This window comes from Saccopteryx leptura, chromosome 11 (genome assembly GCF_036850995.1).
Source record: "Saccopteryx leptura isolate mSacLep1 chromosome 11, mSacLep1_pri_phased_curated, whole genome shotgun sequence".
NCBI classification, from domain to species: Eukaryota; Metazoa; Chordata; class Mammalia; order Chiroptera; family Emballonuridae; genus Saccopteryx; species Saccopteryx leptura.
Genome location: NC_089513.1, coordinates 59,986,746 through 60,011,531, shown reverse-complemented (window position 1 = coordinate 60,011,531; position 24,786 = coordinate 59,986,746). Strand labels below are relative to the sequence as shown.

Here is a 24,786-nt window from a genome sequence, read left to right as displayed (position 1 = left end):
CCTCTTCCTCCTCCTTCATTATTCTACTGTAATGGGGATTTGATAAAGATGGCCCTGTGCCCTGGACTCCTGTGGAGTGACCTCCCCCCAATCACTGCTTTGAACACTCTTCCAGGGGAAAGCCTCAGGATTGCAGTCTGTTAATTGGGTTCTCTTTTTGGTGAATTAAAGAAGAGTCTTTATATGTTCTGGATTCTAACTCCTATTCAGATACATGAATTACAGATATTTTCTGCAAATGGGTTGTCTGTGGGTTTTCACTTTCTTTATAGTGAAGCACCAAATTTTTAAGTTTTGATGAAGTCCAGTGTATCAGTTTTATTTTTTTCTTTTGTTTCTTGTACTTTTAGTATCAACTAAGAATCTGTTACTAAATCAAGGTTGTAAATATTTATTTACCTCTGTTTTCTTCTAAGAGTTTTATTTATTTATATTTTTAAATTATTTATTTATTTCAGCTAGAGAGGAAGGGAGAGAAAAAAACCGGAACATTGAGCTGTTCCTGTGTGTGCCCTGACTGGGGATTGAACTGGCAACCTCTGTGCTTTGGGTCGATAGCTATCCAGCCAGAGCTCTTCGTATTGTTTTAGCTGTTTGATTTAGGTCTATGATCCATTTAAAATTAATACGATCTGTTTTGTGTTAATATGGTATGGTATACAATTCCAGCTTCACTCTTCTCCATGTCCATATCCAGTTTTCCCTGCACCATTTGTTGGAAAGACTGTTCTTTCCCCATTGAATGTCCTTAGCATCCTTGACCATAGAAAATGGGTTTGTTTCTGGACCCTCCATTCTACCTTATTGACCTGTATGTCTATCTTTATGCCAGTACCACACTGTCTTTATTTCTGTTGCTTTGTAGTCAGTTTTGAAATCAGAAAGTGTGGGCCCTGGTCAGTTGGCTCAGTGGTAGAATGCTGGCCCAGTGTGTGGATCTTCCGGGTTCCATTCCTAGTCAGGGCACACAGGAGAAGCGACCATCTGCTTCTCCACCCCTTAGCACCCAGGTGCTAACGATGGCTCCATGGCCTTGCCTCAGGTGCTGAAATAGCTCAGTTGCCAGCTGCCCCTGATGGGCAGAGCATTGCCTGGTAGGGGCTTGCAGGGTGGATCCTGGTCAGGATGGATGCATGCAGGAGTCTGTCTCTCTTCCTCTCCACCTTTCACTTACTAAAAGAAGTAAATAAATAAATCAGGAAGTGTGAATGTGGATTAATTTTTAAAGATACACTTAAATTTTTGTTCTTGTGTATTTTACCAGTGTCTAAAATGTTCGCCCTTTTCTTTTAGCAAGGGTTGGGGGAGATAGACAAGCACAGGCAGACAGGAAGGGCGAGAGATGAAAAGCATCAACTCATAGTTGCGGCACCTTAGTTGTTCTTTGCTTTCTCGTATGTGCTTGGACCGAGTAGCTCTAGCTGAGCCAGTGACCCTTTGCTCAAGCCAGCAACCTTGGGCTTCAAGCCAGTGACCTTTGGGCTTCAAGCCAGCAACCTTTGGGCTCAAGCCAAATACCGTGGGGTCATGTCTGTGATCCCACACTCAAGCTGGCAACCCCGCACTCAAGCCGGCAACCTCGGGATTTCAAACCTGGGACTTTGGCGTCCCAGGTCGATGCTTCATCTACTGCACCACCACCTGGTCAGGGAAATGTTCACTTTTTTTTTTAAAGCACAATAGAAATGCAATGTGTTATCACAATTACTTTTCTAAACGTTGAGATACAACTTACAATCAGTAACAAAGTATAGCGTTATCAGTTGGCAGCATTTTTTTCTTTCTCAGTTGCAAGTATAGTAAAGATGGGTCTTGCCATTAAACTGTAATATATAAAAGTTGGAGTTGGTGGATTCATATGGGTTTTATAAGGCAGATAAGTCTTATAAAAATAGGGGTTCATAGAGGAGTTTTCTAATGTGGATCATGAAATCTAGTATGTGCAAGGAGGGATTTGGAAGACCAGAGAGGAGCTGTGGGTGTTGGGAAAGCAGTGGGCTGAATGGGATGAAAAGCTAAGAAGTAGGTGAAGAATTGGTTGTGGGACGGGCTTGAGTACCTGGGCAAGCCAGACCAGCCCATCAGGAGCGTGGGTGGTCAGAGAGTAGAGTGCTTGAGGATGGTTGTTGAGAGGGGACCTTGGCAGTGCTGGTCATGTCAGAGTGGAGCAGAAGGTGATTGAAGAGGTGGGTTGGGGATCTGAAAGACCAAGACCCATGTGAATATGGAAGTTACTGAGAAACTAGTTCCTGGTCGGTGGTCTGGGTGGGAGAAGTGGGGGTCAGGCCAGGGAGCGGCTAGAATGCCACATGGTAGGCGCCTCAGTGAGCAGGAGCTTTCCAGCACAGTTATTTTGGCAGTAGTGATGGGATGTGAAGTGGACCCTGACTCCAGCTGGTCTGGAGGGAAAGATAAATACCTTCTATTGAGAGCTTTGCCAGGACAGCCAAATTTCAGCCTAGGCAAGGAAGTGAAGGAAATATTCACAGAAGAGCCTGTGAGGGTAGGGGCCTGTTGATCACAGATCTGGAGTACAGAGGGAAGGCTGTAGTGAGACATGAGTTATGTTAAGAGATGTGCTCAGAGCAGTGTAGGCATGAAAATCCCAGAAGTCTAGGCAGGGAAGGATGGTGGGATACTTGGGTTTCTCGTGAGGGAAGTAAAGGGATATGAGGCATAGGGAGTTTTGTCTCTGAATCCCTCCATAGAGGCAAGGGATAGGGTGAGACCCTGAGCTCTCTCATCTGATAGCGAGGTGTGGGGATGGCTATTCCTTCTTCAATCCACCTAAACTACTGGCCTGAGGGTATTAATGTAGGCAGGTAGCTAGATATTGATGGGGAAAGAGCAAAAGGAGTTGGACACTATATTTTATAAAGCTGGGAAGCCTGCTTCAGTAAGAGGCTTCAACATTCCATTTAGCTTAACCTGCTCGATTGCGCATTTCAGGAATCCACTGTACCCAGAGTCCATTGTGCCATGGACCCCTTGGACCCGAACCCATTAAGAAAAGAACAGGTGTTTTCAGCCCCCAGGGTAAAACTAATTCATACCCAGACTATGCGGGGAGGTACTTCTGTGCTTCCAATTTAAGCATGCGCAGTAGAAGCCAGAATGGGGACTATCGAGTCTAGCCTAAAGAATCTGATTGGTTATTAGGAGGAACCCACAAAAGCTTGTGAAATTTTTAAAAAACTGACTGGGTAGCTTAAGGAAAGTTAGTCCTTCCCAGCCCGAAAATATAAATGCAGGCTTTACAGAGGTCTGACCCTTTACCCTTTTTATAAACCTTTTGCCCTCTATCTGCTTTCCTGCTGAGAGAAGCACGCTAGCCCCATTTGCAGCCATGCTTAGTGGTCTGGCAACCGGATGGTCTCCCAGTACAGGCGTTGAGCAGTGCCTGGATTGGACTGAGCTTTGATATGGGCCAAACCATGGTGCAGAGTATCTAGACTTAGGCTTTTTTTTTTTTTTTTTTTAAGTGAGAGAGGCAGAAACAGATAGAGAGAGGGACAGATAGGCAAGAAGGGAGAGAGATGAGATGAGAACCATACATTCTTCATTGTGACACCTTAGTTGTTCATTGATTGCTTTCTCATTGCTTTCTCCTATGTATATGTGCCTTGACTGGCAGGCTCTAGCAGAGCAAGTGACCCCTTGATCAAGCCAGCGACCCCACACTCAAGCTGGCGACCTTAGGGTTTCAAACCTAGGTCCTCTACATCCCAGGCCAATGCTCTATTCACTGCGCTACCACCTAGTCAGTGCAGACTGGCTTTTATATTGGGCTTATTGAAGACTAGACTGGACTTTTTCCTTGGTGGAACAGATAGAGATAAGACGTTGGGAATCTGTAAAAAACCGTCTGTTTCTTTATTTTAAGATATTATTTATTGATTTGAGAGAGAGAAGGCACTGGAGGTGTGGGAAGCATCAATTCATAGTAGTTGCTTCTCTTACGTGCCTTGACCAGGCAAACCCAGGGTTTTGAACTGGCGACCTCAGCATTCCAGGTTGATGCTCCATCCACTGTGCCACCACAGGTCAGGCTTGTTTCAAGTTCAAAGGAATCTTACTGCAAAACCTAAGCTTCTCCAAGTGTGGTTTTATAAAATGCTTTTTAACAACCCTGTACATAAACCTGCCTGGAACCGGCATCAGAACCGATATCAAGGGAACATGCTTTGTGGAAACGACGATGAATGCAGGGCCTCACGTTGCCCCTGTTGCAGTGGGCTGAGGGCAGGGCACTGACAGTCACCCTGGGAGATTGCTGGCTGGGCTGGGTGGGTCATGCCTTTGCTTTTTCTATGTAAGTATAACCTGGATCGTTGAGTGAGTCTCTGTTAATAACTGCCTCAGCAATGAAATGTGAACCTCAGAGTAGTTTGAACTTTTAAACTGACTGTAAAGTTTACAGCGCTATGCCTGACCTGTGGTGGCACAGTGGATAAAGCAGTGACCTGGAATGCAAGGTCACTGGTTCAAAATCTTGGACTTGCCCAGTCAAGGCACATACCAGAAGCACCTAGTATGAGTTAATGTGCCCCCCCCCACTCTCTCTAGCCTCTCTCTAAAATCAATAAAAATCTTAAAAAGTTTACAGCGCTACTTGTTATTTTTTTTTATAGGTCAAAGGTATGTATTATTAATTTGTTGATGTTGTAAAAGTAGCAAATGTTAGTGGTTATTACATATACAGTAATTTGTGAGATTATAGAAATAATGTTTGCTCACCTTAAATCAGTTACGTGTCACTTCACTTCTTTGGTAACTTCTAAAACATTTACTGTGCAAAAAGATTGTCTTCCTGTGGGACAAGGAACAATGTTTGTTTTCTACTAGGAGGATAAGTGTTCATTTGTCAAGTGACTCTAGTGTTTATATTTTTATCCAGGTTCGAGACTTGTTTGCCCTTGCTCGGAAAAATGCCCCTTGCATTCTCTTCATTGATGAAATAGATGCTGTGGGAAGGAAGAGAGGAAGAGGCAACTTTGGGGGCCAGAGTGAACAGGAGAATACACTTAATCAGTTGCTTGTGGAAATGGATGGTGACTATTCAAGTCTTTAGCATTTTAAACTACACTAATTGTTTTATATATTATATCTTAAAGGAGAATGCTTATAATATTGAATGCCAAAAATAAGCATTTTCTAAAACAGCCTTTTTAAAGGCTCTTTTATTATACCAGTACAGATAATAGCAAAATATTCTTGCCTGCCATAATTTAATATTGGTGTTGAGATGGTATTTGTACCTAGTGTTGAACAAGAGAAAAATTGGTGAAATGATTCACAAAAGATTTATGTTCTCATTCTCAAAACTGTTTATGATTCTGAAGCATCAGGAAAACCCATGTTTAACCCCATGTGTCATGTGAGTGTGGCAAGTTTCTTCTACTAAAAGAGCAGCGAACTTTCCATGTTAGTCAGCTTTTTCTTTTCTTTGGGAAAGTCAGTTTTTAGGGTGTGCCAGGTCCTTCATGCTATGAGATGTGTCGATGCTGTCGGGTGCTCAGAGAGGGGAGGCCCGGTGCCGAGTGTTGAGCTGGTTTATGTTATTGAGCGGGCATTGTCGCCAGACTCAGAAGGTAGAGCTCCTCCTCCACTCTGGTGTCAGTCCAAGTTAGCGCCACGTGTTTAGATCAGAGCCAGGTTTGGGGGAAATTATCACCTGAGCTATTCCAGTGCCACGGTCCAGAAGGTAGGCTCTGCAGTCATGGCCTTGATGGTTGAGAAATGGCCAATAAAACAGAGCAAGTTGAGCCTGAAGTAGTGGTTGGAGGTGGAAATTAATACCTGTCATCAAATATGTTGTAGGCTGTTCCGGGACCCAGAGAGTTTAGACACATCATTTGCAAATTTAATCTTACTGATTATAAAACATTTTAAAAATTGACGATCTCAATAAGAAAATTTTTTTAAAAATAAAATAAAAAATAAAAATTGACGATCTGAATTTCTAGTTAAATTAAAATCTTTGATTGTTTCTCTTTAAAAAATTGCTTCTTAAGGTTTTGAGTCTTATATGTGACTAGTATTGCGATGAAGGACAAAATGAATAGTAAGAAAAATAAGTGATTTAAAACATATTCGATAATAAATTGAAAAAGGTTTAAGTAGTCTGTCTGTAGTACTCATACCTTTTTGACAGGCACACTGTTGCTGTCTTGTCACTTAATAACGATTACATCTTTGTTATCGTTTCAGGTTTTAACACAACAACAAATGTAGTCATTTTGGCAGGCACCAATCGGCCAGACATTCTGGACCCTGCACTGATGAGGCCGGGGCGCTTTGATAGGCAAATCTTTATTGGTAGGTTGATTTTCATTGGGTTTATCCTAATTTTTGTGAGGATATCACTGTTTCACTATGATTTTTTTTTCCTTAAAAATAATTTCTCAAGGACCACCAGACATAAAAGGAAGAGCCTCTATTTTCAAAGTTCACCTCAGACCACTAAAATTGGACAATACCTTGGAAAAGGAGAAACTGGCAAGAAAACTTGCATCCTTAACTCCAGGGTTTTCAGGTGAGTGGAACATAACCTGCTGTCCTGTTTATAAGTCATTTAAATCAGTGGCAGTTGTCAGGTACCAGTTCACTTTGTTCTCTCTCATCTTAGGGCTTCCTGAGTATATACAGTGTGTCTATAAAGTCATGGTGCACTTTTGGCCGGTCACAGGAAAGCAACAAAAGACGATAGAAATGTGAAATCCTGCACCAAATAGAAGGAAAAATCTCCCAGTTTCATACCTATTCAGTGCAGTTCGATGTTGGCTCACGCACAGATTTTTTTAGGGCTCCTTAGGTAGCGATCCCGTATAGCCTGTACAGACTCGTCACTGACTGATGGCCTACCAGAACGGGGTTTCTCCACCAAACTGCCGGTTTCCTTTAGGAGCAATTCTTAATTTGTATCCAACCATGTCTATACCTTCACCCTCCTCCCTCTATGACAGATTCCTTGACAGCATATCATTTATCCAGAAATGCTACAGAAATTGAGTTTTTAAAAAACTCTATTGCGATAGTATACCATCACGTTCACCTGTGTGTGAAGTGTACAATTCAATGGTTTTTAGAATATTTATTAAATGTAGTTATGCAGCCAATCACTAATTTTAAAACATGCTCATTACACCAGAATAATTCATTAGCAGCCATTTTTTCCACTCCTGGTCTTAGGCAACCCCTGATCTACTTTCTTTCTCTAGAATTTTCTATTCTAGACACTTATATTGATAGAATTATATAACGTGATCTTTTGTGCCTGGCTTCTTTCATGTAGCTTACTGTTTTCAGAATTCATCCATGTTGTAGCATGTGTCAGAATTTTGTTCTTTTTTATGACCGAATTGTATGAATTCCCATTGTATGAATATGCCATATTTTATTTATCCATTTGTCAGTTGATGGACATTTGAGTTGTTTCTTTTCACATTATTCACAACAGTCTTTTGGCTGTTGTGAATAATGCTGCTACTTACATCCATGTGCAGATTTTTGTGTGGAAATATATTTTCATTTCTCTTGGTTATATACTTAGGAGTAGAGTTGCTGAGTCGCTTTTTTGAGGAACTGCCAAATTGTTTTCCACAGTAGCTGCACCATTTTACATTCCCACCTGCAGTGAATGAGGGTTCCATTTTCTAAACATCCTTATCAACACTTGTTATGGTCTTTTTGACTAGCCATCCTAGTGGGGGTGATGTATATGTGATATTGAGGATCTTTTAATATGCTGATTCCAAGAGTTTTTAAATGTAAAATGTGATCCTTTCTTCCCATTCCCTATCTTCCTCTTCTAACTCAAAATGAAATAAAAAGGAACATTTGAAAAGTATGAGGAGATTAGAACAAGTTGTCAGAGGAAGATAGGCATCTTAAATGTCTCAGGAGTCCTAACTTTTTACTTGCTTTTTGTCTTTGGACTTTGCAATTTATAACATTTTAATATGTATTTGTTGAGCACATACATTGTGCTGTAGTTTATTTATGTTACTTTATACTTTGCCTGAAAGCGTAATTCAGAGAGCATGGCTCTAGAAAGCATTTGGCAAGTTTCATGTGTTTAACATTTGTTGTTTGTGTGCTCTAGGTTATTTATTTATTTATTTTTTTTCAGAGATAGAGAGGGATAGACAGGGACAGACAGACAGGAACGGAGAGAGATGAGAAGCATCAATCATTAGTTTTTCATTGCGCGTTGCAACACCTTAGTTGTTCATTGATTGCTTTCTCATATGTGCCTTGACTGCGGCCTTCAGCATACCGAGTAATCCCTTGCTGGAGCCAGCAACCTTGGGTTCAAGCTGGTGGGCTTTTTGCTCAAACCAGATGAGCCCGCGCTCAATCTGGCGACCTCGGGGTCTTGAACCTGGGTCCTCTGCATCCCAGTCCAATACTTTATCCACTGCGCCACCGCCTGGTCAGGCTGCTCTAGGTTATTTTAATGCTTATGGTTTTTATTATATTTTATCATATTATAATGTTCACATAAGTCACTTTCTCAAAAGAGATAAAACTAGTTAATAAGGGCATCTTTAAGTACTTTTGGTTGAACCACATTGTATATAAATATTTGCCTATAATTATCTGTTTACTACTAATACTTGTAGCTCAGTTTAAAGGGCCAGGATTATACTGGGCTGTTCCTGAATGCTAGAATACCTTAGGGTTATCATGTGTCAAACTGAATTATATTTACGTAAAGCCCTTATAGTGGTTGAGAGATTGACTATGGTTTTGGTTGTCTATAATGTGTAACTTAATTGGTCACGTATACATATTTGGTGGATAAGCTGTCCTGTGTTTTCATTTTGTAGGAGCTGATGTGGCTAATGTCTGTAATGAAGCTGCTTTGATTGCTGCAAGGCACCTTTCAGATTCCATAAACCAGAAACACTTTGAACAAGCAATTGAACGAGTGATTGGTGGTAAGGCAGCTGAATGTAACTCAAGTTAAAAGGCTGATAAGATGAATTTGAGGCCAGGGATTTCGCTGTTTTGGCAAGATCTAGACGCAAAGAAAAGTACATTTCCCAAGCAGTGGGGCTCACCATGTACCTGCTGTGTTCCTTTGGTGCTGCACACGCCTGCTGTCCCCTGTGGCCTGCATAGCAATGGGTGGTGTGGGTGCTGGGGAAAGCAGAGATGGCAGCCCACACACTGCCTCACTTGCATGGGCAGCAAGCAATGGGGTGTCTTCCCTGAGTTATATCAATCTGTTTCTTTATAAATGCTCACAGCCTTATTTCCAAAATGTCACATCTTGTGAATTAAATCTGGTCTATGCTAGCTATAGGTGATGGGTAAATAGATGCAATGACTGTTTAACCTGGAGACCTTTCACCAGCACGGTACAGGGATGGGGGGACACATAATATGTTTTCCTGGCTTTATAAAGAACTTACAATGTAATACTCATAAAAACATAATTAGCAGCTTGAAGGAGAGAAAAGAGTGCAGTCAGGAGGGCTGCACAGAAGAGGTGGCATTTAAACTGTATTTAGTAGGCATAGGGACACCAAGTGAAAGTGGTGTGAGCAGAAGGTGCTTTGGAGATAGTGTTGCATATCCCTGTGTTTCCTGGAGGGAAAGGAAACCTGTCAGACTCAAGTTCCTGGGGGAGGTAAGGCAAAGTTGATTGTAGAAAGCCTTGACTGTTCAGCTCAGGGACTTCTCAGATGTTCTGTGGCCAGTATTGAACTAATGTGAGTTTTTTCCTGAGCCACTGAGTAATGTCATAATCATTGCTAGTTTATGAAAATGAATCTGACTGAAGAAGAGGGAAGCATCTGGAGACAGAACCTTGTAGTCATTCATAGTCATTCGTGTGAGGTAGCAGGCTATGACATAGGTAGTCCCGAGGGAAAGAGGCAAACAAGGACAGTCTGACGGGCTAAGCGAGTGGGGCGTTACCAGGCAATGAAGAGACAGAAAGCAGTGTCATTAGAGGGGACTCGGACACGGGAGGGCAGGGGCATGAGTTACTAAGAGTCAGCAACTGGTTTGGCTGAAAAGGAGATGTGCCGAGTGTGCGATGGAGAGGGTGTGCGTGTGGAGTTCTGGAGCACTGCAGCGGGACAGCTGTGCTGCTGTGGTGTGGAAGGGCAAGGGTGGTGAGCCGGTGCTGAGGGGGAGCAGGGCCCGCAGAGTCAGCACTGCCAGATGTTCAGACTTGGTGGCAGCAGGTAGAAATGTGAGTCAGTAGAGTCACCAAAGCTTGTGTGCTCAAAACAGAGGAGACAAGGAAGCGGTATCACTAGAGGGGACTTGGGCCCCGGAGGGGAGAGGCCTGAGCGAGGGCATGGTTATTCGAGTTGTCAGCAGGGTCAGGTGATGTGGGGGTGTGAGGGAGAGTGACCTTAGGATTTGGCAGTGAGGCTGTTCTTGGTGACTTCTAACACGACAGTTTGAATTGAATGAAAAATACTAAGCCAGGTTACTGGAGAGTCCAATGAGGATCTAGAGCTAGGATAGTAATGTGCTCAGCCTGGGTTCAGAGCTAAATATCTAGCTATTTTGTTAATGAAAAGAAAAAATCTAAGATGATAGAGTGTGATGAAATAAATCAGTATAGAAATAGGAAACTGCTTATTTTTGCCTCTTTAAGTCAGTGGGCTGCTGTCATTTCTTAGTACAAAGTGAGAGTGTGAAAGAAAGCAAGGCGGCAGGCGGAGTGGGAGGCCTTGCTCTGAGGTGGGTGGGGCTTACCTATTCATAGTCTGGTCACTGTAACCAGCCCGGGACAGCCATGGGTAGCCTTTGGCTGCCCATGATCCTAAAAATTAAAATTTCTGTAATACTGAAAATTAAAAATTTATGATAAACACTGGGGAAAATTTTTGTTTTCTCAGGTGAGCAAAAACTGCTTATTTGTGGAAGACAGAGGCCTTTTTGTTTGTTTTTTTATTTAGTGAGAGGAGGAGAGGCAGAGACAGACTCCCTCATGTGCCCTGACTGGGATCCACCCAGCAAGCCCACTAGGGGGAGATGCTCTGCCCTTGCTCCATTGCAACCAGAGCCATTTAGTGCCTGAGGCAGAGGCCATGGAGCCATCCTCAGCGCCCAGGGCCAACTCTCTCCAATGGAGCCATGTCTGCAGGAGGAGAGAAGGAGCGAGAGAGAGAGAGAGAGAGAGAGAGAGAAGCGATAGGGAGAGGGGTAGAGAAGCAGATGGGCGCTTCTGCTGTGTGCCCTGACTGAGAATCGAACCCCGAACATCTACCCTCTAGGCCAGGCGTGGCCAACAGTTTTTGCTCCCGGGCCAGATTAGAAAGAAAACTTTTTTCACGGGCCAGACGAAATATTAAAATTAAAAAATGTAAATACAAAAATGATTTGTTTAAGTAAACAAAATTTTATTATGTAATTTGTTTATGAATAAATGTGAGTGAAAAAATTTCAATATACAATATTATTTTAATAAAAATATTTTTTAATAAAAATATAATTACATACCATATAAATATCCAAACTGTATTGCAATCAATCGAAACTATTTAATTAATAGAATGAGCTCGAAGGGGTTATATCGCAAATAAAACAATTATTTCATTTTACAAACAGCCTGACACGTTTTCAGTTATCAACTGCATCTATTGTCTATCCTACAATGCCACTTGATTCAGCACACTTGACCACAAAAATAATGAATTGTTTGACCTTGGGTGCGCACTGGCAAACTCCACCTAAAAGAATGTGGGTTTCACATCACCACTAAATGTCAGAGTTCATATCGAGTATAGACAAGTACAAAACTTGTCTTTATAATGGAATTTTTTAAAAAACGAAGTATCACGAATTTATTTGACCAATTATTGGAAGTTAACCCTAGATTAATATCACTATCTTCTTAAATATCTCAATTTCCAATAATCAAAGACACTTCCGCTTCTGAGTAGCTGAGATTTTAAAGTAGCGGAGAATATTAAAAATTTAATTGCAGGCCGTATGTTGGCCATGCCTGCTCTAGGCCGTCGCTTTACCGCTGAGCCAACTGGCCAGGGCCAACGGGGTTTGTTAACATACCCTCTGAAACTTCCCACCTTTGGCTTTACTTTCCACCTGTGGTTATACCTACTTGCCTTACGTTGTGTCATTGGGAATGTAATGCTCTCTTTAGTTGTCTAGGCTCCTGGTATCACTTGCAAAATTCTCTCAGATTGAGTTATCTCAAGCACAGCAAAACTACTTTTGTCATCATGGAATGATTTGTATTAGTACAAACTGTGTAGTTAGTTCCTACATAGCAAAGGTGCATACAAGGTTTTGTATTCAACTTTTTCTGGGCCAAAGAAGAGTCTTGCACAGATAGGGCTGCTTCAGCTCTGTAGTATACACACAGGTCAGCACAGATCTCTAGGGGCTTATCTTCTCTGGTCTGCCCCGTGCTGCTTGCTCTGGCTGTTGGAATCCCTTGGCTGTTGAGTGTGCTGAGTGCTGCAGTGTTGGCCTGACCGACTGACGCTCTGAGTCAGTATTCCTCACTGGTCACCCTCCCTCTGGCTGTTGTCTGTGTGCGCTCAGGAGGAGCAGGCAGTCTCCCGTGGCAGGCATCCCGTGGGGCCTGGTCACTCTGAGAACCTAGACCAGCCAGGGAACTCCTTCCAGACTTAATTTTCTGTGAATTTATATGTTGTAGGTTGATTTAAGTGCTGAATTTTATTTGGCATTTCTGTTTATTTCCTAAAACAATTTATATGTCTCAGAAGTGGGAAAGTTAGGAAGAAAGTGGGCCTGGGGCTAGGAACAGTAAGTGTATTGTTGTTGTAGTTGGTGTGTTTTGAAGTTTATCCTTGACTGTTACTCTTACCTTGACTGATAATTTTTGGATTGTCAAAGCATCGTAATGTCTAAATCACCTTGTAGATAAGGCAATGTGTAGTATTGTGTACCTATTTATGCCAGTGTCACTAACACAGTGGTTTGGGGGTTTTGTTTTTATTCAGGCTTAGAGAAGAAAACCCAGGTTCTGCAGCCTGAGGAGAAGAAGACTGTGGCTTACCACGAGGCAGGGCACGCGGTTGCTGGCTGGTATCTGGAGCACGCAGACCCACTTCTAAAGGTAACAGGAGGCAAGCTGGACGGTTGTATGAGCAGATACTTGAGAAAAGCGCACTCCCTCAAAGGATACATAGATGAGATGTTTAAATTTAAAGAAATTTGAGAGAAATATCTGGTAATAACAGTGGGATAAAGTGCTTACACAAACCCTCCCACAAATAAATTATAAAGCTTGGAAAGAAAACTACCATTAAAAGAGACTGAGAAGTTTCCAAAAGTAGACCAAAACTGAGGAGAATTTACTCCAAAAGTAGCACCTATGATGGGTTAGGAATGGGTGCTGGTGGCTTTTTTGCCTGAGGGTTTCACACAACCAGTGGTGCGAATGCTGGCCTTTCCATACTGAGGTGGCAGAGGAGAGAGTTCAGGATTTGAAGAAAATTGGAAATTTAACAGGAAAATTCTGGAAGCAAGAAAGTTACAGAGACCCAAATCCAAGTAGAAGCTTCCCAAAACCTTGGCTGGCCTGACCAGGCGCTGGCGCAGTAGATAGAGCGTCGGACTGGGATGCAGAGGACCCAGGTTTGAGATCCCGAGGTTGCCAGCTTGAGCGCGAGTTCATCTGGATTGAACAAAAGCTCACCAGCTTGGACCCAAGGTCACTGGCTCGAGCAAGGGGTTACTCAGTCTGCTGAAGGCCTGCAGTCAGGGCACATATAAGAAAGGAGTCAATGAACTAAGGTGTCGCAACGAAAAACTTATAATTGATGCTTCTCATCTCTCTTCGTTCCTGTCTGTCCCTATCTATCCCTCTCTCTGACTCTGTCTCTGTTAAAAAAAAAAAAAAAAGCAAGGCTTTGTGCAACTGTGCATTACTAATTCATACCTGTTAGTAAACAGAAGTAAGGCCAGTAGCCACGGCCACCATCACAGCTGTCTGGCCCATGCAGGTTCGCATTAGATTTGGACAGACGGTAATGAAACAATGGAGCCAAAAACTGGTGGGCCATTATCTTTATCCTATCTTGCGCCCAGCGGGCAAGAAATACACAGTGGGAAGACACTTTCCTTTCCATTCAGGGCTCCCAAAGCCACGGACTTATCCAAGTCTCCTAGAATCAAAGGTTTCTAACCTCACCAGTCTCATTCACCTCTATTCCCCATCTCCTTCTCTGCACAAACTGGCTTCTCCCTCAGCACTCCACCATCTTGGCTGCTTCTCCTGGCCTCTTCCACATGGCCTTTTTCTGCTCTCCTACAGCACGGGCTCCTCCTAGAACTTAATCACTCTTCCCCGGAACAATGTGATCTCTCTTCCTTTTAAAACCTTTTGGCGCAAATGCCCTCCCCCAACACATATTAACATTATCACACCCATCCCAAGCAAGAAGGGCAACTAATATCACCTGGGCGACACAGGCTTCCACGTGGGCAGTGCCATCTTTTACAAAATGAGCATAATATATTTTATCTGCCCAACAATCCACCCCTATGCTCACTTTACCACCCAGTCTACACCACCGGCATCCCTGTGCAAGGAAATTAGGCACATTACACAAATTACAACAGCACAAATCATACAGTTTCAACAGTTACAAAGGTACATTTCACCAGTCTCTGAGCACTTTGCCAAAAGTGCAAAATGCCCTCGGCCTTCTTTCTAGCCATGGGAAAAGCTTCCCAGGGCAGGGGAAAGGCCTCCAGCAAAGCTGCCGCCCACCCCCATCAGGGGATTTCACATTGTCCAAAATTCGTAAGTCCATCCAACAAAGGAGCCAGTGCCCACTCCAGTCATAGTCCAGGAATCAGTTCACGCACATGGGCCCTCAGCCACCCCCCTCAACCCTGCTGTCCTGGCAGGTCTTACACTGTCCCAAGGAGGAGCACATGGCAATAGCAGTCAGCATTTCCATCTCTGCTCCAGAGAGCATGATGGCATCCACCCCTAGTCCCCAAATCACAGACCTACCAGGAGCATAGTAGATACTCCTTGCTGCTGGGCTCTCATCTTCTGGATACTGCAGGTCGCAACTCCAGCCTGATTCTCCTCATCCAAAGAGGAACTGAAAACACCAGCTCATGCTGCCAGGCTCGAGCCCCGGGCTGCTGCAGCCTTCTGCTCCGCAGACCTTGAAGCTGCAGCTCCAGCCTCATCTCCAGCCTCATCCCCAGCCTCCCGCCGCTGCTGGCTCTCCACAGCGTCCAGGGCAATCTGCAACTCACAAACCTGTGATTCCTCCTCCAGCAGCTGCTCCATTTCCAAGTGAATCTCACAAACCTGGTCGGCCGCCTCCGGTGCTTGCTCCAGCTCCAGGGTCGTCATCTCTTTCTCTCACGTTTGCTCCAGCTCCTTCCACTGCTCGGATTGCAGGTCCCGGGCAGCCTTTTCTACAGAGCTCTCAATTTTCTCACGCATGGCTGTTAGCCAGCCTATGGCCCCCAAAAGGACAGCCATGGGGAAACATAACAGCAGCCATCCTCTACTCCACCACTCAAAGGTGGCGGCGGCTCCATACTGAACTGTATCAAATCCTGCCACAGACTACGCCAAATGTAAACCCAGTAGCCACGGCCACCATCACAGCTGTCTGGCCCATGCAGGTTCGCATTAGATTTGGACAGATGGTAATGTAACAATGGAGCCAAAAACTGGTGGGCCATCATTTTTATCCTAGCTTGCACCTGGCAGGCAGGAAATATACCCAGTGGGAAGACACTTCCCTTTCCATTCAGGGCTCCCAAAGCCACTGACTCATCCCAGTTTCCTAGAATCAAAGGTTTCTAACCTCACCAGCCTTATTCACCTCTGTTCCCCATCTCCTTCTCTGCACAAACTGGCTTCTCCCTCAGCACTCCACCATCTTGGCTGCTTCCCTCCACATGGCCTTTCTTTGCTCTCCTACAGCATGGGCTCCTCCTAGAACAAAATCACTCTTCCCCCGAACAATGTGATCTGTCTTCCTTTTAAAACCTTTTGGCGCGAAAGCCCTCCCCCAACACATATTAACATAATCATGCCTATTCCAAGCAAGAAGGGCAATGGGCTTCCACATGGGCAGCGCCATCTTTAACAAAGTGAGCATAATATATTTTATCTGCCCAACAACAGGCAACTCCATCTATTGTGTGGTGATGTGTCCTATCTCATAGACTCAGGTTTTACATGTCAGTGTTTAAGTGTAAATTAGAACAGGCCACCTAGATTCTTCAGAAACTGAAAAGTTGTTTAAAATAAATAGAAGTGCATCCAGCATGGAAAAACAAACCTCATTGAACTGTACACTATAAGTACATCTCTTAATAAAGCAGATTTTTTTTTTTTTTTTGTATTTTTCTGAAGCGGAAACGGGGAGAGACAGTCAGACAGATTCCCACATGTGCCCGACCGGGATCCACCCGGCACGCCCACCAGGGGCGATGCTCTGCCCACCAAGGGGTGATGCTCTGCCCCTCTGGGGCGTCGCTCTGCCTTGACCAGAGCCACTCTAGCGCCTGGGGTAGAGGCCAAGGAGCCATCTCCAGCGCCCGGGCCATCTTTGCTCCAATGGAGCCTTGGCTGCGGGAGGGGAAGAGAGAGACAGAGAGGAAGGAGGGAGGGGTGGAGAAGCAAATGGGCGCTTCTCCTGTGTGCCCTGGCCGGGAATCGAACCCGGGTCCCCCGCACGCCAGGCCGACACTCTACCACTGAGCCAACTGGCCAGGGCAATAAAGCAGATTTTTAAAAAATTAAATTGCAAAAAGAGAATAGAAAAGAACATGAAGCCTGCTGAGCATGGCTGTCTGCCGCCATTCTGTGAAGGAGGGAGGCCTCACTGCCCACGGGCTGAAGGAAGCCGCCACTGTATGCCACTCAGGAGTCAGTACTCTTCAGCAGTTGTCAAGACTGAATATTTCAGTTTTGTAAAAAGACAAATGCTTTCTAGAACTCAAAGGTGAAGTTACTCCTACTAGATCTTATCTAGGCAAGGTTGATAAATTGCCCATCTGTTATGCTTATTATTCATAAGTGAGTTTATCTGTATGTAAATGTTGTGATCAAGCCTGTGTTTGGTGGTGGAATCTCCAGCAATTTCTGTTTTGTACTTGCCAGGTGTCCATCATCCCAAGGGGCAAAGGACTAGGTTATGCTCAGTATTTACCCAAAGAACAATACTTGTACACCAAAGAGCAGCTCTTGGATAGGATGTGCATGACTCTAGGTGGCCGGGTGTCAGAAGAAATCTTCTTTGGAAGAATTACAACTGGGGCTCAAGATGACTTGAGGAAAGTGACTCAGAGTGCATATGCCCAAGTAAGTATGAAATGGAGTGTTTTTTCCTCAGCTTCTCACATTTGCATGAGAAATGGTCATTTACAAATGGCTGATAAACAATTCTGTTGTGTTGGACTGGGTTAGGCTTTTCAGGTGAGGATTATTTCTTAAATCCATTTTAAAGCAATCAGAATTTACAAGAAGAAATGGCTTTTCTTTGGGCATCTGTGTTACTGTGCCAGCTCTTCTGGGTCTGTCACTTTCTCAAACCCTTTTTAATGCCTAATGTAAACAATTTTTTCTTTACTGTCACCTTTACCATCTATTTCTTAGGGCATTATTTCTTGTGTTTGTTTGCCTTTGTTAATTCTACCTTAATCTTTATTTTCAATTTTTCTTTATTTATTGTTTTTTAAAGGGAGAGGAGGGAAGATAGTGAGACAGATTCCCACATGCCCCTCGACTAGGATTCACCCAGCAACTCCACGTGTGTGGCCAATGATCAAATTAGCTGAGCTATTTTTAGTGCTTGAGGCCAATGTTCCCACCAGTCGAGCCACTGGCTGTAGGAGGAGGAGAGGTAGGGAAGTGGAGAGAAGCAGATGGTTGCCTCTCTTATGTGCCCTGACTGGAAATCGAACCCAGGCCATCCATATGCTGGCTTGACACTATCCATTGAGTCAACTGGCCAGAGCCTCTTTTATATCTTTTTCCTGTGTTCTAGCACCTCATCTGAGTTTTTCTGGTTCTCGTTTATATTATTATTTCATCTTTTTTGTGGTTGTCCTGATTTAGCCTTTTTTGAAGTAGGAGGCCAGTTGTCATCTGTCCTATGGGATGTCTTTCCATCCTGCTTTCCTTGTCTGTGGAGACAGTATTCTGCTCATTTTTTTCTCATAATAATTTCATGAGGGATTTTTCTGTTGCCCATTTTTACATTAAATTTGTTTTCCAGACCTCTTAGCAGGGAAGATTAGGATACCTTTTCTAGTTTTAGAGCTTTAGAATTCCCATTTCTGTTTTATTAAGTTTTAAAAAACATGGCCTCCTATTTTCTGAGTTCTCCTGGCTCTGTTTCTGCTTCCCATTTTTACCTGGGTCTTCTCTTTCCTAGTCAGTTTGGATTTTACTTCCAGAAGCCTTTTTTTTTTTCATGTATTGAGATGACATTGGTTAATAAGAGTATACACAGGTTTCGAGTATACAGTTCTATGATACATGATCTGTATGTTGCATGTGTGTCCACCAGCCAAGTCACATCTCCTTTTGTTACCAGATATTTGGCCCCCTTTACCTTTTACTATCCTCCCCACCCCCTCCCTCTGGTAACCACCATACTGTTCATGTCTGTGAGTTTCAGTTTTATATCTCACATATGAGTGAAGTCATATGATTCTTAGATTTTTCTGACTTGTTTTGCTTACTATAATACTTTGAAGATCTATCCATGTTGTTGTAAGTGGCAATAGATCATGATTTCTTATGGCTGAGTAGTAGTCCATTGTTTATCTGTACCACATCCACTTTGGTTGTTTTCATGTCTTGGCAACCATGGATAATGCTGTGATGAACATGGGGATGCATGTCTTTGTGAATTAAGTTTTCAAATTTTTGGTTGGATATGCAGGGATGCTGGGTCATATGGTAGCTCTATTCTTAAATTTTTGAGGAACCACCATACTGTCTTCAATAATGGCTGTACCAGTACTTTATTGCAGCACCTTAGTTGTTCATTGATTGCTTTCTCATATGTGCCTTAACCTGGGGGCTACAGCAGAGCGAGTGATCTTGGGCTTTAAGCCAGTCATTGGGTCATGTCTGCGATACCATGCTCAAGCCAGCAAGCTTGCGCTCAAGATGGTGAGCCTGTGCTCAAGCCGCGACCTCAGAGTCTGAACTTGGGTCCTGTTCGTCCCAGTCTGATGCTCTATCCACTGCGCCACCACCTGGTCAGTCTAGGAGCTACTTAATGTGGGACTTATTCTGGTTAGCTTTGGGGCTCATGGTCCAGAGTGGGCCAGCCGCTTCACATAGTCTCCCAGCCCCGTGGACTCAAAGAATGGGAAAATGTAAACACCCCTTCCAGGGTCAGTTTTTCTCAGATTGACGTGATGACATTCTTTGCAGGAAGAGGCTGGAGGATTTGGGGTTCTTATTCTCGGGTCTGCCAGAGCTTCTTGTTTCTCTTCTCTTCCCTCATGCACAGAACAGTATCATGTGGGTCTCACAGCTGTTGGGATTTGTCCCTACCTGTTTTTCACTGATTTTTTTGTATGTTGTCTATGGGCTTCTGGTCCTATATTCATCATTGAAGAATTTAAAACACCATTCATTGCTGCCACTTTCTACACAGAACACCCTCGTCTGCTCAGCCTACTCAAGGCTGCTATGTAGATTTGCCGTGTGACCAGTATTATAGTCAAGTGTGTAGAGTTATTGTCATTGTAAAGACTTATTGGCATTTTATAAAAATATGATCACCTGTCAGCAAAAATGGATGTCTACCACTAATGATGTATTCTTTTTCAGATTGTTCAATTTGGTATGAATGAAAAAGTTGGGCAAATTTCCTTTGACCTCCCACGTCAGGGTGACATGGTATTAGAGAAACCTTATAGTGAAGCCACCGCAAGATTGATAGATGACGAAGTACGAATACTTATTAATGATGCTTATAAAAGAACAGTAGCTCTTCTCACGGAAAAGAAAGCTGATGTGGAGAAGGTAGGTGCCAGTTGTACAAATATTTCTATACATGATTTTGCAGAAAAAGTTTAGAGTGGTGATTTATTCTTTTGGTTGGTTTATAGATGTCAGCATTTCCTGTATCTGGCTAACTCTTGGGTTCCTTCCTTCCTTCTGATGTTTTTGTGTCTGCTCTGTCTCCGTGAGGTGGTGGGAATATGGCGGTGAGCAAAAGCGGGAATGAGCCTGGCTCTTGTGCCTCTAAAGAATATGAGTGAGGGGTTAATGAAGTCTTATAAGAACTACCCAGTACACAATTGAATTTCTTCCACACCATGTATTTTACCAATCTGGTAAATCCTCACCTAATATCATTGGTAGTTTCTGCAACCCTAAGTGAAATAATGTATAATGAAACCAGTTTTACCCTAGGCTAGTTATAATAAACAAGAATTAAGTTCCTATGGCTCCATTAATGTTATAACAAAACGTTGAATAACATGACATCATTTGAGGCTCTGCAGTGCTCCTAAATATGGAGCATAATAGGCTGATAGAAATTTACCATTGGTTTTCACCCCCTGGAATTAACAGTAAGTGACAAATGAAAGGGCACATAAAAGAATTAGTCAAGGCCCTGGCCGGTTTTCTCAGAGCATTGGCCCAGCGTATGGAAGTCCCAGGTTCAATTCCCAGCCAGGGCACACAGGAGAAGTGCCCATCTACTTCTCTACCCTTTTCACTCTCCTTTCTCTCTCTCTCTCTCTCTCTCTCTCTCTCTTCCCCTCCCACAACCAAGGCTCCATTGGAGCAGAGTTGGCCCAGGTGCTAAGGATGGCTCTGGTTGCAATGGAGCAACATCCTGGCAAACATCGCCCCCTAGTGGGCATGACAGATGGATCCTGGCTGGGCGCATGCAGGAGTCTGTCTCTCTGCCTCCCCGCTTCTCACATCAGAAAAATAGCAAAAAAAAGAACTAGCCAACCCTGACCAGGCAGTGGCACAGTGAATAGAGTGTCGGATTGGGGCGCAGAGGACCCAGGTTTGAAACCTCAAGGTCTCTGGCTTGAGTAAGGGGTCACTTAGTCTGCTTTTGCCCCCTGGTCAAGGCCCATATGAAAAAGCAATGGTTCTCAAACGTTTAGAAATCAGGGCGCATTTAAAATCCTACAAATAATTGTAGGCACTCTATATACAAATTTCTGAGAAATGTGTTATAATAATTAAGTCAAATATTAAAGAAAAAATATAAAGTCCAAGTGTGCTTTTTATGGTAATTAAACAAAATAAATACGACAAATTTATTCTGACAATAAAAAAGATTTTTAGCCTGATCAGGCAGTGGCACAGTGGATAGAGCGTCAGACTGGGATGTAGAGGACCCAGGTCAAAGACCCCAAGGTCGCCAGCTTGAAGGCAGGCTCATCTGGTTTTGAGCAAGGCTCACCAGCTTGGACCCAAGGTTGCTGGCTCAAGCAAGGGGTCACTTGGTCTGCTGTAGTCCCCTGGTCAAGGCACATATGAGAAATCAATCAATGAACAACTAAGGAGCTGCAACAAAGAATTGATGTTTCTCATCTCTTTCTGTCTGTCTGTCCCTATATATCCCTCTCTCTGACTCTCTCTGTCTCTGCCACACACACACACACACACACACACAATTTTTATGTTACATTTTTTGAGTTATGCTTTTTAGAATTCATAAAAAAAGGGGTTAAAACATAAAAAAAGACAAAAAGTTATCTTTTTCTATATATATATATATATAGATAGATAGATAGATAGATAACATTCTTAGTAAGATTTAGTAAATTCGGCAGGTCCTGGCGTGAATGTGTTTTGCATTCTTGTGTTTATGAGAAACATGAGCCTAATGTGTCCTAGCGATTTCTTCAATATTTGGGCATATATTTGAAAGGCAAACTTACTTTCTCATCAATACATTAAAGAATTTCTCTCTTTTTTACTCTTAATTGTGTTGAGTGCAGAAAACCCCCACCATACATACCATCTTAACTTTACACCAAACAATGGATAGAAGAAACTTGCCTCCAGTCTTTCCGGGGAACATGGAGGGTAGTGTAAACAATCCAGCACCACAGCTTAACAGTCTTTTGCAACCTAATCAGGCAAGGGAGGTGGGGGGTTGGGCAGGCAATTCCCCACACCTCTGTCCCCCCAAAATCTAAACTCTAAAAACCCTGTTAGTTTTTTGGTCCCCAACAGGCACATATTTCTCTGGAATACCATAGGGTGCACCTGGAAATTTCTAGGGTGCACACTTTTAGAACCACTGAACTAAGGTGCTGCAATGAAGAATTGATGCTTCTCATCTCTCTCCCTTCCTGTCTCTGTCCCTTTCTGTCTCTGTCACCAAAAAAAAAAAAGCCAAACTTGATAAGCAGAAGTCAGCACATGACAACTATATTTGGCCTAATTATGAGCATCCAGGAGTAAACACGCTTCGTGTTTTCCACTGTTGTACCCCTTTGGATAGCATCTGCAAAAGGGGCGGATCTTTTTAAATTTAGTGGATTTCTCACATCCAGTACACTCTTAGGTATTCAGAAAACACACACCCAAAATGAAAATATTTTGAGTTTTGAACATTTCACACTAATACGAAAAGCACAAATGAAAAAACTTTATTAAGAATTGACACATATAAAAAAATATTCTAAAGCAGGCTATTCTTAAGCAGTTCTTCAGAAAAGCCTCTTATAGACTGCTCTGTGCCATGCAATTCTAGAAACCCATGACATCTTTTCACAAAGTATAGCATCAGTGGGGAGAGAGCCGGTACCTGTGAAACACCAGAAAACATGCTGCAGGCGCTCTGAGAGAGGAAAGCAGTGGTCAGGAGGCTTGGTATAAGGCATAGGGCTTAGGTTTTACCTCTCAAGGATAATAAGGTTACAGCTGGTGGGAGAGGGGCCCTCGGCATGGAGACCTGAGGAGCAGACAGGGCCGTGGGGGGAGGGTAGACTGGGACTGGCCTGGCTAGAGCAGATGATGGGGTAGGGACTGGTAACCCAGGCCTCAAAGCTAGGTAGAAAATTTAGAAACACAATTTTAGGACTAAAAGTGACTTTTAAAATAGTCTAATCTAACCCCCTTGTTTTATGGTAGGGAATCCTTAAAGCAGGGGTTGGGAACCTATGGCTCGCAAGCCAGATGTGGCTCTTTTGATGTCTGCATCTGGCTTGCAGACAAATCTTTAATAAAAAAAAATAATGTTAAAAATATAAAACATTCTCATGTATTACAATCCATTCATTTCCTACCGCTCATGTCCATGGTTGCGGGTGGCTGGAGCCAATCACAGCTGTCCTCTGGGACAACACCAAATTTTTATTGGATAATGCATAACATACGCAGGCCGTTGTATGGCTCTCACCGAATTACATTTTAAAATATGTGGCGTTCATGGCTCTCTCAGCCAAAAAGGTTCCCGACCCCTACCTTAAAGAATCTTGAGTGGAAATGATTATATTTTCTCATTTCAAAGGAGAGTGTGGCCGCAGTGTGCCAGCCAGCACTGGTGGGACAGAAGAGACAGCAGAGCAGCTCAGAGCTGTTGTGGACTTGTGTCAACATTCCTGAGATGGGGCTGCTGGCAGCAGATCTAAAACAATCAAGAATTACTGATTAAACTTAATAAACTAAGTAGAGAATGAATAGGAGGAAAACCCTTAAGATCACTCTAGGGCCTGACCTGTGGTGGCGCAGTGGATAAAGCGTCAATCTGGAAACGTTGAGGTTGCCGGTTCAAAACCTGGGCTTGCCTGGTCAAGGCACATATGGGAGTTGATGCTTCTTGCTCCTCCCCCTTCTTTCCCTCTCTCTTTCTCTCTCTCTCTTTCCCTTCTCTATAATGAATAAATAAAATCTTAAAAAAAAATTTTCTTTAAAAAAAAATAGATCACTCTAGGACTCCTCATAGTAGACACAACCTGGGGTGGGACAGGGATTCGACCTTGACACCCAGGAAGACATAGGCGATAGGCATTTACAGTGGTATGTGAGTAGGAGTTTGAGGCCAGGCGTAGGGTTTGGTGATCATCCTCCTACAGTCAGTTGTTGAAAAGAAGAAATGGGCTGTAAAAGACAATGGAGGGTGGAAGAGCTCACCCGAGATGACAAGCTGTAGGAGACTAGTGTGTGAGACGATGATTCACGACACAGATGCTCAAATATGTCCAGGAAGCTACACCCAGTTATATATCCGCCTATGTGTACAGTATTTGTACTGGTAATTGTAACAAAGAAATAAATGTTTGTGAAGGTATAATTCAACAGAATGAGGATCTGCAAATACTGCGGAGTTCTGAAATTCTGCCTGGCCTATCATAGAAAATTAAATATGTTAAGAATAATGTCAATGCCCTGGCTGGCTAGCTCAGTGGTAGAGCATGGGCCCAGCATGTGGAGGTCCCAGGTTCAATTCCGGCCAGGGCACACAGGAGAAGCGCCCATTTGCTTCTCCACCCTTCCCCCTCTACTTTCTCTCTCTCTCTCTCTTCCCCTCCCGCAGCCAAGGCTCCATTGGAGCAAAGTTGGCCCGGGTGCTGAGGACGGCTCCATCACCTTCGCCTCAGGCGCTAGAATGACTCCGTTGCAATGGAGCAACACCCCAGATGGGCAGAGCATTGACCCCTGGTGGGCATGCCAGGTGAATCCTGGTCAGGTGCATGTGGGAGTCTGTCTCTCTGCCTCCCCACTTCTCACTTCAGAAAAAATCCAAAAAATAAAAAATAATAATAATAATGTCGAGCCAGCCAAGAGCCATGAAGAGGAGAGGTGGCTGGAAGCCTTGGCTGCTACAGCCATTGCCT

General features: G+C 43.5%; 1 protein-coding gene across 1 annotated transcript in view; it reads left to right on the top strand.

The window, feature by feature from the left end:
- AFG3L2 (AFG3 like matrix AAA peptidase subunit 2) overlaps positions 1 to 24,786 on the top strand; it is a 51,208-nt gene that overhangs the window by 23,432 nt on the left and 2,990 nt on the right. Inside the window, exons 10-16 of the mRNA XM_066352724.1 lie at positions 4,898 to 5,051; positions 6,211 to 6,318; positions 6,410 to 6,535; positions 8,832 to 8,942; positions 12,960 to 13,075; positions 17,105 to 17,305; positions 19,796 to 19,990. Coding sequence (XP_066208821.1) covers positions 4,898 to 5,051; positions 6,211 to 6,318; positions 6,410 to 6,535; positions 8,832 to 8,942; positions 12,960 to 13,075; positions 17,105 to 17,305; positions 19,796 to 19,990 — 1,011 coding nt within the window. The remainder of the gene's footprint in view (positions 1 to 4,897; positions 5,052 to 6,210; positions 6,319 to 6,409; positions 6,536 to 8,831; positions 8,943 to 12,959; positions 13,076 to 17,104; positions 17,306 to 19,795; positions 19,991 to 24,786) is intronic.